Here is a 14,301-nt window from a genome sequence, read left to right as displayed (position 1 = left end):
GCGAAGTCCTAGAATTATATACTTTTGAACATTCTGTATAAATCAGCAACAGGCAATTGCAACGTTTCATTTACTCGGACATCAATTTCTCTCCACGGCCTTCTCCTTAGCACACAGAGCATCTAACAGATAACACACATCTGGCCTGCTCCTCCTGCAAGGCCGAGATCACTCTAGACGGTCAGGCTGACCCTCCACTGACAGAGAAGAATCCATAGCTGCTGTAGGCTGTGGCTTTGCTGCCTTCTCATGAGGTAGCTGACATTAATCAAAACTTGTGAATACAGTCAACATCCAAGCTTGACAGTAGCTAGCAATTTATTTTTGCTAGGAAAAGAGAGGGCCGGGAGAATGACGGGCTCCTGATGCTGGGGCTGGAAGGGATTATTAAGAATGCACAGAGAGGGGCGCCTGGGTGGCTCAGTTGGTTAAGCGTCTGACTCTAGATCTCGGCTCAGGTCACGATCTCACGGTCTGTGAGTCGGAGCCCTAGGTCAGGATTCTGTCTCTCTTCTCTCTCTGCCACTCCCCACCCTCTCAAAATAAATAAGCAAACTTAAAAAAAAATCCACAAAGAAACAGAAGGTCTAGGAAACACCACAAGGAACAGTGCAAGGACACAGCTGTGGCACAATTCTGGGTGAGAAAGGGAGGGTCCAGGGGAAGGTATTATTTGGGGGAAAAAACTAAAACACAAAAAACAGCACGGTCGGGGAAGGATTCTGCATCAAATGTTTCATTTCAGGGGCAGGAACTGTCAAAGGGTGGAGCCGCCGGGCTGGCGCAACGCGGCGCTAATGTCGAGGTGGCTCCTTCACGGACTCCGGTGCCTGAGCCCCGGCTGAGACCGAGAAGGGTCCAATCCCTCCTGACCTCAGTCCAATTCCCCTCCTCTGTTTCTCGCTCCCATCACTCCTCAAACCGCACCTATTCTGTTTCTTCATTGCTTCCATCTGTTCACAGAGACATCTGAGCTACATTTGGACTGAAAAATCCCCTTCACTAACCCCCTGAGTAATCATGTCCCCCTTCTTCCTTAACCTCTCACCCCTGGTCCCTGTTAGATTTGGAAGCAGATCATCTGCTTCTATGTGGCTCTTTAACTGTCCCTCTCCAGGGACCAGCACCTGTGGATGGCAGCTTGGGTGCATCAGAAAACACACTGCGCTACAGACTCCATGCTCTCGGCCTCCAAGAACCGTGAGCACGAGTCTACACAGACAAAGCTGATTATTATTATTTTTTTTTAAAGAAGTGCCTCTGGAAAGATAGCGGTTAACTACTGCCCCCAAATCAAACATTGCACAGAATGTGCCTAAGTGACACATGGGGAGAGGGAAGGGGGCGCAGGGCTGCAGGCTCATTAGGACAGAGAAAGCCACATCCCACAGGGACACCTGATGGAGTGTGATGGATCATTAGAAATGAGAAGCATGGGTGAGGAGACACGAGTGACTGCGTGTGGCCACAACAAGGATCTACGCAGAAGGACACAAACACTGGAGCGCATTTAACTAAAACTCTTTTAAAAAATTAAAAACTTACCAGCAGCTTGGAAAGCTACAAAAATAGATTAAAACAACAAGAGTTCAGTATACTGAGGTGAACGCACATCTCAGCCCTTAAACAGCAGCTCATTTTGCTGTCACTCTTCCCCTGGGAAAGCTCAGCCTTTGGGGCAAACAAGAGGGGACCCAGCAGACTTTTCAGAGCTGACACGGGGCTTCAGAGCCTTCAGAGCTGATAGGCTTCCATGGGGAAACATGAGGAAAGCCCTTTCTCACGTCTGAGAGTCTGGTGACCCTCTTCCACTGGTTCAGCTTCTTAGAATAATTTTCATCGGCTCCAGCACAGACATAGAACTGGTTTTCTAGGCACAGCCTCCTCTTCAAGACGCCTTCTCTAACAAAACCTACCCCGCTCACTGACGCGGGCCATCGCAGAGACGAGTGGCCGTTTGGACCTGCTCACCTGGATGTTGGTGGGGTCCTTGTACGACTCATCACTCGCGGTCTGTAATTTCTCGCTGATCCAAGCCTCGATCTCATCCACGTCCCGGCTGAACTGCTGGAGTGTCTGCGATTCTCCCAGCTTTGATCTCTTCTCAATCATCTGGGCTTTTAGGCGTCGCCACCTGACCAAGTGAAACCGAGCCCAAAGGTGAACCTCCCTCAGAATGGGACAGGCCGGGAGGCCAGTCAGCACCACGCGACACCCACCTGTCCAAAACCTCGTTGCGCCGACTGGAGATGTCGCCCTTGGCATAGTGGCCGGCGGCAATGAGCTGGTCAGCAAACGACTGGAGGGCGGCGATCTTCTCTTCCTGGCGGCAAACAAAGGCGGGAGGTCAAGGTGGGTGGGACGGCCCAGACTGGACCGCAGGTCTTGCAAAGAGAATGGTTACTCTTGGGTGACTGGGAACTCGCTGTGGCAGGATCAGAATACACTGACACTTTAGAAGGCGAGTAAAAGGCCAGAAGAAAGCTTGATTTCGACCATTACGAGAGTAGAGTTTAACTCAAGAAGACGCCAGGTCACACTGGGGACAGGAGCTATGACACCAGAGAATGTCACACACAGAATCAAACTGGTGGGAAAAAGGAGTCAGATTTCAACAAGATGAGTTATAAATCGAGGTTCCTGTCTTCCTGAGTTGTTTCTGTTCACGCATTCTCTTTCCTTACTACACGTTATAAACTTCCTCTCTGTGGCATCCCCGTTAAAACCTCAGAAATACCAGAATTTATATACCTAAGTTTTAAAAACCATTTTTCTGTGTGTCCTTTTCCCTGGACCATACAGGTATCTGTTGGAGGTGTAGAGAGGACGGTTCTTCCTTTGTATATTCGATATCAAGTATTCCAATTTAAGGCAGGGGCCAAAACTGTGACTCACCCAAGTCAGTGACTAGTTTTTATTCTAGTTGTTATTACAGAAAGGAAAATAAGCCAACAAAGAGAGACGACCATCTGGAAAAATCTACATTTAGACCTGAAGGTACAAAGGCCTCACCTGCACGTTAATTGCTTTGTCGAAGTCCTCGTGTTTTTTGATCAGAGCCTCCACGCTGTCCAGTGAGTCTCCCTTGTCCTCAGTATTCAAGAAGGCCTCCCGGGCGGCCATCCAGTTCTCAGCTTGCTCGCAGTCCCGATGAAACAGCTACAGAAGGGGAGGCAGGTGGGAAGATGGGGCCTCTGGCAGTGAAACCCCGGCCAGAAAGCCCGTGGCAAACAGGGCGTGATGGCCCTCACACGTACCTGCAGTTCAAGGCACTGATCCAACATCATCCTGCGCTGAGCCCAGGCCTTCTCCAGACCTGCACGCTCCCGATCGAGAATATCCAGTTTCTCCTTGACCTCTGGGCTGGCATAGTGCCCATGAGCCAACAGCTGCTGCCCAAACTGCTCAAATGCCTGGAAAGTGCCAGCCCTGGCATCAATTTCCGTTCGGTGCTCCTGCCAAGAGGAGGGAAGGGGTTAGATAACCCGCTCTAGACGCCCACCGTCGTGTCAACCACCGACTCACAGTGAAGGGTGGTGCTGGCGGCAGAGGCAAGGTCTTCCTGGCCCCGCAGTGCTACCTCCTTTCTGCTGCTCGGCCGGCAGGTCCACCTACCTGGTGTCGCTCCAGCAAGGCTTCAGCTCCGGTGACATCCTTGGCGAGCTCGTCTGAGGACACCAACCCTCGTATTCCATTGATCCAAGACATGAGGTCCCTGGCAAGCAGACCCACAGAGAAATGGCTATTATATTACCTGGCAAGTAGGCTTTCTGCCCAGGAAAAAAGAGCCACGCCACTCTGGTCTCAGAACATTATTCAGGGTGAACTAGTTAACCCGCTGAATGATTATTCAGGGCTAACTAGTTATCTACGAACTAGTCAATCTACTGAATGGCTAACTAGTTCATCTCCATCTCTGGGCATATTTCAAATCCTCTTGTTTGTCTTACTGAGACATTAAGAAAAACTGAAAGACAAAAAAAAAAAAAAAAAAATCAAGCGTTCCTCAGAAGACAATGAACGAAGTTTGTAACTCAGATCTTCTGTTTCTGCAGAGGAACAGGTTCTAACAGAGACAACAGCTATGGTTAAGTTTTCCAGATGAAATCACTCTTCTTTGAGCCCACAGCTGTCCCAGGCCTCTGCACATGCTGAACCCAGGTTCTTACTGATGTCCGCACACGAGGGTGCAAAAATCAATGTGTAAAGGCACAGATCCTAGGCTTCCTTCGATAAAATACACCCACAAGAGGCAAATCCACAGAGATAGAAAGCAGACTCAAGGAGAGGGGAATGGGGAGTGATTCCTCATGGGGTTTGGGGTATTCGTCTGGGGTAGTGCAAACTGTCAAAACTACAGAGAGCTGGTAGTGGTATAATGCTGCAAACACACTCATTATCAATGAACTATATACGCTTTAGAATACGTAACTGTATGGGGGCATCTGGGTGGCTCAGGTCATGATCTCATGGTTAATGGGTTCAAGCCCTGCATTGGGCTCGCTGCTGTCAGCTCAGAGCCTTGAACCTGCTTTGGATCCTCTGTACCCCTGCTTTGGCTCTCTGCCCCGCCCCCACCAGTGCATGCTCTCTCTCTCCCTCCCTCTTTCAAAAATAAACTTAAAAAAATTGTAACTCTATGTTATGTGACCTTAGCCTCAAAAAAAGAAAAAAAAAACAAAAAACAAAAAACCCAACTCCTGCCAGAGAACTGTCTGCCCTCTCCTATCTGTACAGAGGAAATGCCTAGATAAAATACACATGTACACGCACGCAGGTATGTGTGCAAGACCCTCGTTAGCACAAAAGCATGCCACAAAAAAACACCTGTCCTGAATGGGTGCCAGGGACCAAGTCATAGATCACCCACCAGTGGAGCGCTACGTAGTCTTAAGACAGGTCCCAGGTCATGGGAGATTCTGCTAGACAAGTGGTCTGGACTTTTCAAAACCATCAGGGTCATCAAAGTGCAGAGGGATACTGTTCTAGGTTAAGGAGACCATTCTATCACTGCAACAGTAATTCTCAACTGGATCCTGGACCAAAAAATAAACCCTGGCTACTGAGTACACATTTGAGCCAACGTGGAGGAACTGGACGCGGACCGGATTCAATACTGCTGGACTGGACTGGGTTAGACCGTGGGGTGGAGGACAGATGTGCAGTGAACAGGAAACCCTTGTTTGCAGGAGACACAGGTCCAGGCACTTAAAGGTAAAGAAAGGGCCACGGATTTGCAACCGACTTTCAGGTGGGCCAGCAAGACAGAGTAATGTGTTTGGAGGTTAAGCCGAAGTCGTAAGAACTTCACTGGTGACTACAGATGAAGGATGTCATCCGTGTTCACCGCTTCAGGCTATTTTTCTACAGCCTTGAAATTTCTCTAAATAAAACGACTGGAAGACACTAAGGTACATCTCTCCTCTGAAAGATTCGTCTGAGGAAGAAACAGAAGAGGGTCTGGCGGGAAATGGGGGAGAGATGGCGTGCATGTGCACATCCTAGACCGGGAAGCGGACACTTATTTTTTGACTTGCTGTCATCTGCTAGTTTGAGGGCTGCACGTCAGCCACAGAGCGCTTTCCCAACGAGCACACAAACGCTTCTCCGCTCCGTACCGGAAGTCACTGAGGAAGCGTTGTAGGTCATGGGAGTCGCCCAGCTTGGCCTTACGCTGGTCCGCGCGCTTTCCCAGGCTGCTCCACGCCTGGTCCAGCTCGGTGCACTTTTCCTGCAGGTCCTCGGCTGACTCGGGGTGGGACTGGATCAGGCGCTCGGCTGTCTCCCCCAGGGAGTTGACCTACGGGAACAAGGTGGCGGGATGGCAAGTGAGGGAGCCGTGCTCTGCCTGGCGGCAGCTGTGCTCCACCTGGGGCCAAGACAACAGAGGGCACTGCCACCTCTCACCTTGTCGCCAAGAGCCGCCAGATCTCTCTCGAAGCCCTCGTGCTTGCGCTGTAGGGCCTGGACGCTGGCCAGATCGTGGCCGTAATTGTCTGTGTTGAGAGCCTGATTCTTCTCTTCAATCCACTCTTTGGTTTCGTCGGCATCTCTGAGGGGAGACACACAGGCAGTTAACGACCGCTGAGCACGGCTGCCCCGAGTACGGGACGAGACAGGAAACGGATTTAGCTGTGGTGCCTGGACACCAGTGGCTGCCATGAAAAACTCTAAAAGAGCAGAAGAACACACGGTCATTCACTCACTCACTATTTACCAAGCAGTCTACCCCATGACACGTGTCCCAGATGCCAGAGCCCAGATGTCGATCAGATCCAAGTCAGCCAGCTTAGGGACTGCCAAGGTCAACGCTCCCCCAGCCCTGCGCCACCCTTACCTGTGGAACCTCTGCACCTCGTGGGCGCTGCCCAACAGCTGGCTGCGCTCCTCGGCCAGCTGTTGCAGGGACCGCCACCGTTCGTTCAGCTCCTGCGGGAGGACACGGTCAGCTCAGCCATCCTCTCTGCCACGGGCCCAAGCCAGGCTCACATGGGGGGCAGACAACCAAAGCGCCGGGGCCTGGCTTGCGAGGAAAGGGTGGAGCCCAGATGGTCTCCCACTTCCGACCTTCCTGGCTAAGTAGGTTAGCAGACACTAGAGCGCAAGTCCAGAAGGGAAGGACCTTGCCAATGTCAGCCACGTGTGATGGCGAGAACGCTCTGTGAATATCTGACCTAGGATCACCCCTGAAGCTGCAGAGACACGCACCCGGCTCATCTTCCCTCGCATCTCCCGGCCTGGTGCCTGCCACGGAGCGACTGCTTTGTGAGCACAGCCGTGTGGATAGATCCCAGAGCCTACTTCCCCCGGGCACCGAGGGCAGCTGCACCGCAGGCCGCGGCAGCCCAAGAGGGGCAGGAGCGCGCAGGGCCCGGTGCTGGAGGAGACCAAACACCGTGGGGACCAGAATGAGGCCAAATGTCTCCTGTAAGGAGGCAAGGGAGACATTCCCCGCCTTCCAGACACTACACTTCGTGCAGCTCCCAGCCCCGCTACAACCGAAGGGAAGGCCGACTTTCCCGTTAAAACCTGGCGAGTTCTTGACCAGGAAAGCCGACCACACCGCCCTGCTGTGTGAGGAGAGTGGACATTTGCCCAGGACACACTCGGCCCCAGGAGAGTAACAAGTGCTACAGATGTAGTCAGAAGAAGGAAACAGTGAAGGGAAGCGGGAGCCGAGGGGGCTGGCCGTGGTCTCTTACCTTGATGGAATTAAAGGTGGCCACGGTGTGAACCATCAGGCGAGCAGACTATGGAGGGGAGGGAAGCAGAAGAGCAACACTAATCAAGTGTCCGCCAATTAAGAGACAATTTTGAGAAGTGCCATTAGGTCCCGATTATCAACCAAAATTATCTTTAAGGGACACTGTCAAAATTCTGAGCAGCCAGTGGAAACGCATAAAGCACGACGTGATTAAGTTCACTTGCTGAAGAGTTAAGACAGTGAGTGGTGACACCACCATTAAAACAGCGGGCTGGCGTTGGGGGTGGGGGTGGGGGGAGAGGGCGCCTGGCAGGCTCCATCAGTGGAGCTTGGAACTCAGGACTATGAGTTCGAGCCCCATGTTGGGAGTAGAGATTACTTAAAAATAAAACCTTAAAAAGAAATAAAACACCAGCTGGCTGGACAGAAAAAAGAGCTCAAAGACTAAGTATTCGTGTCTTCTTCCTGTTCATGCTACAGAAGAGTCCAGAAAACACCCAATTTAACAAATGCTGGCAAATGAGACTGAATAAATACACCAAGAACTTCATATCTCTTCCTGGCTACTGGGCTGCTGTTCTTTTTAACAGTGTCCCCTCTGAACAAAGGGCAACAGCCTTACCAGATTTAAACAGAACAAAACAGTGAATTAACTATCTTCTCATCAATGTAGAAATCAGATGCCCCTTGGGATCTCAGAGCCCACTTACTTTTGTCTGAAAGAAACCCCCCATTACAACGCCTGTAACCTTCAAGTATGTTGGGAAGAGGACAGGCCAGACTGGGATGCAGGTTAGTCAGGCTCCTTGGGTGTTCCTGGGACACACCCACATGACACTTCCAACCAGTGTGGGCGTGTACAGGGTTCAGAAGACACCTTTGTGTCTCCAATCGTTTTCAGAAATGGAAGGATTTTCTGGTTTATTTTAAATTTTTGAGGTGGCATTGACGTTTATAAAGCCATCCGAAATACACTTCTGCAAAAAATACCTGTTACCAGGAAACTCTGCCAAGGGTTAGACAGGTAAGGGTGTTGCCCCGTCACATCACCACTGATCACATATTGTACAGAAGAACAATTAAGGTTGAGAAAAGGGGAGAAAGCTGAATCAAGGGGAAAAGGTATTCTCCCCCGGAATATGGAGCCTCTTCAATGAGCAGGATGGTCAGGGCCGGGGGCCAGAAGCAAGAGACCCTAGTCAAGCACCCTCCCTGCATCTGTTGGGAATGATGTCTACTGTGGTTGCTATGTCTTCTTGTTCCTCCTTTTACATCTGTCCGCAGCACCTGGTATCTTCCGAGAAGCATTTCGTAGACCACCAGGGAAAGTGGCTAGGCAGAGGTAATGTCCTTGTTCCTGTTCCAGCCTTGGGGACTGCAATCCTGTGGGTGGGGCCACACCTAACTACACGGGGTCACCCCTGCAAAGTTTTTTCTGGCGGCAACATGGGTCATAAATGCCATTGTACTGAGCTTTTCCATGGAACACGTTGCTCCTCTAGGTTAAGGATCACATTAAAAAAAATTTTTCTTTAATGTTATTTTTGAGAGAGAGAGTGAGAGAGAGAGCGAGAGAGTGCGTGTGAGCACGTGCGCATGAGCCGGGAAGGGGCAGAGGGAGAGGGAGACAGAGTCTGAAGCAGGCCCCAGGCATTGCACTGTCAGCACAGAGCCTGATGTGGGGCTTGAAATCATGAGCCACAAGATCATGACCTGAGCCAAAGCTAAACACTTAACCAACTGAGACACCCAGGAGCCCCAAAGATCACATTTTAAGACCTGACAGAGTCAAAGAGTATAAGGAGAGGATCAAAAAGAAACCACCCCAAACAAGTCCAGAAATGACCAAAGACTCCCTAAATACTCAGAAACAGACCCCCCGGGAAAACACAGAAAGTCGCTCTGTTCCTGAAAACCTTAGGAAATGATCATTTGCAAAGGGGTTCTCACCTTCCATGGGGAGGCTGTCTTTGAATCCGTTTCATCCTATTCAGTGGAGGAAGCAGAGTTAGACAGCCGTACAGGGCAGCAGGAAACGACACACCCCACCCTGTGCTGCCTGAGGCGGGGTCCCCAGAGCGATTAGCCAGGGGGGGATTCCCTCTGGGATCCCTGACTTATTGCTGGCTCATAGCACTCCACAAGGCCGCTTAAGGGAAACGAAGTCAACAAAGAGGAGAGGAAAATTCTAGTCGTTTATGGAGTGAACAGAAATGAAGAGAATGAGGAAATTTAGTAAGAAATCCACCAACTTTTCTGTGTCCTGGTCATAGGATTCCCTCTGAAAAAGGCTAATAAACCAACCTGAACAACTGTTGTGAAAAAGTTTTAGAAAACTAAACAGAAAAATCATTTTTATCTCTTGGAGAACGGAAACAGAAACCGATTTCTGCTATTCCCTTCCCACAGAGTTTTATAAACAAAAGGCATCTCTGAGGTTCAGGGACAGAAATCCTTAAGCGGCTCAGGATTATATTCTTCCCGGGACCTCATCCCCATCACGATCACGTTCCACACAGACTCACCCTGGGCATCGCGCCATACACCTCCTACAAGGGGAGAAGGAAATAACTTTCACTGTCACAGTGCACACACACCTGTCAGACCCGGACGCGAAGAGAAAATTATAAAAAGACACACAAAGGCCACAGGCACTTCTTAAGAGTCTAACAGACCAAGTATCTGTATATAAAAACTTTTCCTCTGGAAGGGGTGACTTTACTGTTAAGGGCTACATAAACAGTAAACAACCTTCACGACATTAAATGGGCACGTGGAGAAGACAGAAGCTATTTTCCCCACTATGTGAAGGGAAACAAATTGGTTTAGGATGGCAGAGGGGACCCAACCACACCCTGGCTCCACCTCTGTGCTGTGGGACATTACGGATCGAGGGTCGTGCTAGGAAGGGACCAGAAGCAAACTGCTTCCTGCCAGGAGCACGGCCTCCGCGCCAGCCCGGACACTTGCCTGTTGCTGTGCCGCCTGCACCTCCTCTGCCATCAGACCTTCCGACTCCAGGTCTTCAGCCACCTTGTTAATGTCCTTTAGCCGGGACTCATTGGCCTTCAGATCCTTTAAAGCCAAAACCACAATAACTAAGACTCCACGAGTAATTCAAAAGAGAAGGCGGGCAAAAATGTTCATAAGCTATGGTTCGAACCTACAAATTTCTGGTTAACGGGTATCCTATGAGCTAGTTTTTCTATTACTTGGGCAGTCACCAAAATCAGAAATCCTGACGGTCACTATAAAGGAAGCCAGAAAATAATAGGGCGTTGGGAACGGTTGGTCTCAAATTTGCTACATTAACTGTAGTTCATAAACCATTATTCTGTCTGAATGGAACTCTGCTTTTACTTTTTTTTTTTTTAAGTTTATTTATTTATTTTGAGAGACAGAGACAATGCCAGTGGGGGAGGGACGGAGGGAGAGAGAGAGAGACAGAATCCCAAGCGGGGTCCGTGCTGACGATCCCTTATGCAGGGCTCGAACCCATGAAATCATGAGATCGTGGCCTGAGCCGAAACAAACAGTCGGATACTTAACTGACTGAGCCACCCAGGAGTCCCCATCTTTTATCCTCCTTTGGAGGAGAGGAATGTGTTTTAGTTTTTTTTGTTTTTTTTTTTTTAGAAATTATTTATTTGGGAGATGGCACGTGTGCATGCATGCAAGCAGGCAACCGGCTGAGGGAGAGGGAGAAAGAGAATCCCAAGCAGTCTCCGCGCTGTCAGTGCAGAGCCTGACTCACGGCTCAATTTCATGAAGCCTGAGATCATGACCTGAGCTGAAAGCAACAGTCGGACACTTAGCCGACTGAGCCACCCAGGGGCCCCGAGGGGATGTGTTTTTAAAATGTGATGAGGGGCGCCTGGGTGGCTCAGTCGGTTGAGCATCTGACTTCAGCTCAGGTCACAATCTCCTGTCTATGGGTTTGAGCCCCATATCAGGCTCTGTGCTGACAGCTCAGGGCCCAGAGCCTGCTTTGGATTCTAGGTCTTCCTCTCTCTCTGCCCCTCCCCTGCTCACACTATGTCTCTCAAAAAAATTTAAAAATGTTAAAAAAAAAAAAAAAAGTTAAATATGATGAAATTCTGATGTCAGCTCCTGTGGGAGAAAAAGCCCCTCAACCCACATGATCTGGTTCTACAACTCTTACACTGAGGAGTGGACACACAAAATGCAGTTTATGCACAACGATGGAATTCTATTCAGCCCTAGAAAGTCCTAGAATGTTGATACGCAATACAAAAATGAATCTGGAAAAACATCACGCTCAGTGAAAGCAGTTAGTTGCAGAAAGTCACATAGCGTAGGATTCCACTTATACGAAACGTCCAGAGCATGTAAATCCAGGGACAAAAAGCAGACTGCTTGCTGCTACGGGCTGGGGGTCACGGGGAAGGACGCTCCGATGGGTAGACAGTGTCCTTCTGAAGTAGAGAAGGTAACAGTCGTCTAGCACCACGACGTGCTATATGCTTCGGAACTGCACACTTCAAAACGGTCAACTGTATGCTGTCTGAATTTTATGCCAATGAAAAAAATATTTCTAGAGGGCGCCTGGGTGGCTCAGTCGGTTGAGCATCCGGCTTCGGCTCAGGTCATGATCTCACAGTTTATGGGTTCGAGCCCCGTGTCGGGCTCTGTGCTGACAGCTCAGAGCCTGGAGCCTGCTTCGGATTCTGTGTCTCCCCGTCTCTCTGCCCCTCCCCTGCTCATGCTCTGTGTCTGTCTCTCAATAATAAATAAATGTTAAAAAAAGAAAAAAAAAAAAAATCACTTCTACACGTTTTGGTATTTTACGTCCCAAAACATTCTTAGAAAAAGTAGAGAAAACCGCACGTGTTCCCTTGAAACTAGACTGAAACAGTTTCAAGTTTTTACAGAGGGCTACACACAGCTGGCAGGGCACAACCTGTGCCACGCCGGTTCCAGGAAACTACAGTCACAGACGCAGAGAACCGAGTCTCCGATTTTTCAGCTCAGCTGCAAGACCTCCCGTACCTTCTGGAAGTCGTCAAACTTCTTCTGCAGCACCTCGACCTGCTCCAAGTCGGCGCCCACCTCCTCGCTGGTCAGAGCCGCCTCCTTCTCGTTGATCCACTGCTGCAGCTCGTTCGCCTCGCGGAACAGCATGAACCGCTTACAGCTCTTCTCCAGCATGCCCTTGCGCTTCTCACCCAGCTCCAGCAGAGAGCGGTACCTGGGTCATCGGACAGGGTGACAAGAGGGGGCAAGGCAGGCAGTCAGCTTCCCGTGGAGACTAACCTGAGGGCAAGTCACCGGGTGTCTCCGAGATGAGGGTCCGAGGCCATGAGTTGGTAATGACGGTGCCCAGGGGACAAGGCAGCAGAACGCGGATGAGGATGAAGCCCCCCGGGGCCCCACACGACAGCCTCAGGGATGAGCGCCACGCTGTTCACACCTGGGTGGCTCGGACAGCCCGGCACACTCATCCCGGGGCCAACGTCATGACCACAAATGACTGGGACCCAGTGTCTGGCACGGTAACACAGGGGTCATGCGAGCAGAGCTGAGAGACGAGATGAGTGTGCTGAGCACAGCGTATGCAGGGCTCCCGCTCCGCTCTGACTCTCTGAGCAGCCCCTGGCGGCGGGCGAAGGCACACCGAACTTTAAAACAGCCTCACGCGGGACGTCAGCCTCTCCGAACAGCAGGCAATTTCTAAAGCGGTATCTCTATTTCTTGGAAAGTTTTGCCAACTTCAGAAGGAAAATTAGGTCGAGTACAGAGTATCTGTACCACGTCGACAGGTGGAAGACTTCTTAAGAATCAAAGAATGCTCGAACTCTTGCGAGCTAAAACACAAAGGGCTGAACTGCTCACTACCTTCGGAGACGTGCAAATGACAAACTTAGTAAGACTAAGGTAAAGCTTAAAGAAAAGCTACCATCACCATCAAATCTAAGCTTCTCAAAGTGAAAGAAAAAAGCAACGAGCTACCGAGAATCAGAGCACTTTAAAGGGAGGCATTTCGTTCCTAGTAGGGAACACTCCGGCACCGGCCTTTGGGCTCGCTGCCGATAGTGGCCGCTCCACCACCCAAGCCATCAGGGGGGAGAACCGACACCACTCTGAGCACACAGCTGCACACAGAAATCACCCGGGGAGGCAAGCGGCCACCGACGGGGCACAGCGGCACCAAAACCTCTTTCCTAGGAGCGCAGCTGCTGCAAGGCCTCACAGTCCCCCCCACCTCGTCTTTCTGGATGAACGAGTGCCTTGGAAAGAAGCGGCAGAGGGAGAACGGGCACGGGCGCTCGGCAAGGCCGCCCGCCTACTCACAGTTCCTGCACCTGCTTCATACGCAGAGACACACTGCCGGCCTCCTTAGTTATGCGCGTCCTGCACGGGGGCACAGCAAAAGCATGCACGAGTTAGTGGGATTAATCCACAGGAAAGGACAGCGGCAGCTCCGACTCGTGCCAGGATGCTTCAAGTAGGGGCAACTGAGGCGTCCGTCAAAAGCTCTCAGAAGCAAGCCGGGCCACGAAGGACATCAGTAAAGAAAAAGCCGGCAAAGTAAATTAGAGGGGTTAGTTCACCTTCATTTTCCTGAAAAATCTGCTGTGTTTAAGGCAGACAACTTTCCTGTCCTGGCAACACCAGTCATGTCACAGAGCAAGGCCAGGGGGGACACAGGACTAGCATGAGAAAGACCTGGACTGAGAGCTTCATAGGCTCCTCCAGTCACGTATCGGGCCTGCTGCTTTGCTCCCACAGTTATGATCCAGGCCCAAACTGCTCTCTTGTCTCCATAGTAACAGAAAAGGTCTGGAAGTAGACAAATAACTGATCTTTTCAGGGATCGCCAGGGTCCCCAAAATTCTGTTGTCCTAAACTCTAGCGAGACATAGCTTCTGGATATTTTTCAAGTGTCCGAAACCTTAAGGTCATCAGCTGAGCAAGACATGCCGTACGGGAGGGACACAGGTCAGTATGGGGGCTTAGCTAGAAGACAGGACGGGACATTTTATAAAAGATAACCTCCACCTCCGAGCACAAAGCACGAGAGAGAGCCGCTCTCTCAACAGCCTTTTAAAAGGCGCAGAGTTGTAGGGGTGCGGAAC

General features: G+C 50.6%; 1 protein-coding gene across 12 annotated transcripts in view; it reads right to left on the bottom strand.

The window, feature by feature from the left end:
* SPTAN1 (spectrin alpha, non-erythrocytic 1) overlaps window positions 1–14,301 on the bottom strand; it is a 61,835-nt gene that overhangs the window by 17,315 nt on the left and 30,219 nt on the right. For 4 of the 12 annotated variants that reach the window (XM_043566078.1, XM_043566075.1, XM_043566080.1 and 1 more), the window contains exons 23-37: window positions 13,517–13,576; window positions 12,215–12,413; window positions 10,175–10,279; window positions 9,730–9,753; window positions 9,155–9,190; window positions 7,203–7,250; window positions 6,338–6,429; window positions 5,908–6,052; window positions 5,619–5,800; window positions 3,616–3,715; window positions 3,258–3,455; window positions 3,013–3,159; window positions 2,220–2,323; window positions 1,972–2,134; window positions 1,546–1,560 (exon numbers count right to left, since the gene is read on the bottom strand). In XM_043566078.1, the coding sequence (XP_043422013.1) occupies window positions 1,546–1,560; window positions 1,972–2,134; window positions 2,220–2,323; window positions 3,013–3,159; window positions 3,258–3,455; window positions 3,616–3,715; window positions 5,619–5,800; window positions 5,908–6,052; window positions 6,338–6,429; window positions 7,203–7,250; window positions 9,155–9,190; window positions 9,730–9,753; window positions 10,175–10,279; window positions 12,215–12,413; window positions 13,517–13,576 (1,618 nt within the window). The remainder of the gene's footprint in view (window positions 1–1,545; window positions 1,561–1,971; window positions 2,135–2,219; window positions 2,324–3,012; window positions 3,160–3,257; window positions 3,456–3,615; window positions 3,716–5,618; window positions 5,801–5,907; window positions 6,053–6,337; window positions 6,430–7,202; window positions 7,251–9,154; window positions 9,191–9,729; window positions 9,754–10,174; window positions 10,280–12,214; window positions 12,414–13,516; window positions 13,577–14,301) is intronic. The other 8 variants (XM_043566085.1, XM_043566079.1, XM_043566086.1 and 5 more) reach the window with 4 other exon arrangements.

This window comes from Prionailurus bengalensis, chromosome D4 (assembly GCF_016509475.1).
Source record: "Prionailurus bengalensis isolate Pbe53 chromosome D4, Fcat_Pben_1.1_paternal_pri, whole genome shotgun sequence".
Lineage (NCBI taxonomy): Eukaryota > Metazoa > Chordata > Mammalia > Carnivora > Felidae > Prionailurus > Prionailurus bengalensis.
Note: the sequence above shows the minus strand (reverse complement) of the source record. Positions and strands in the feature narration are given on the sequence as shown.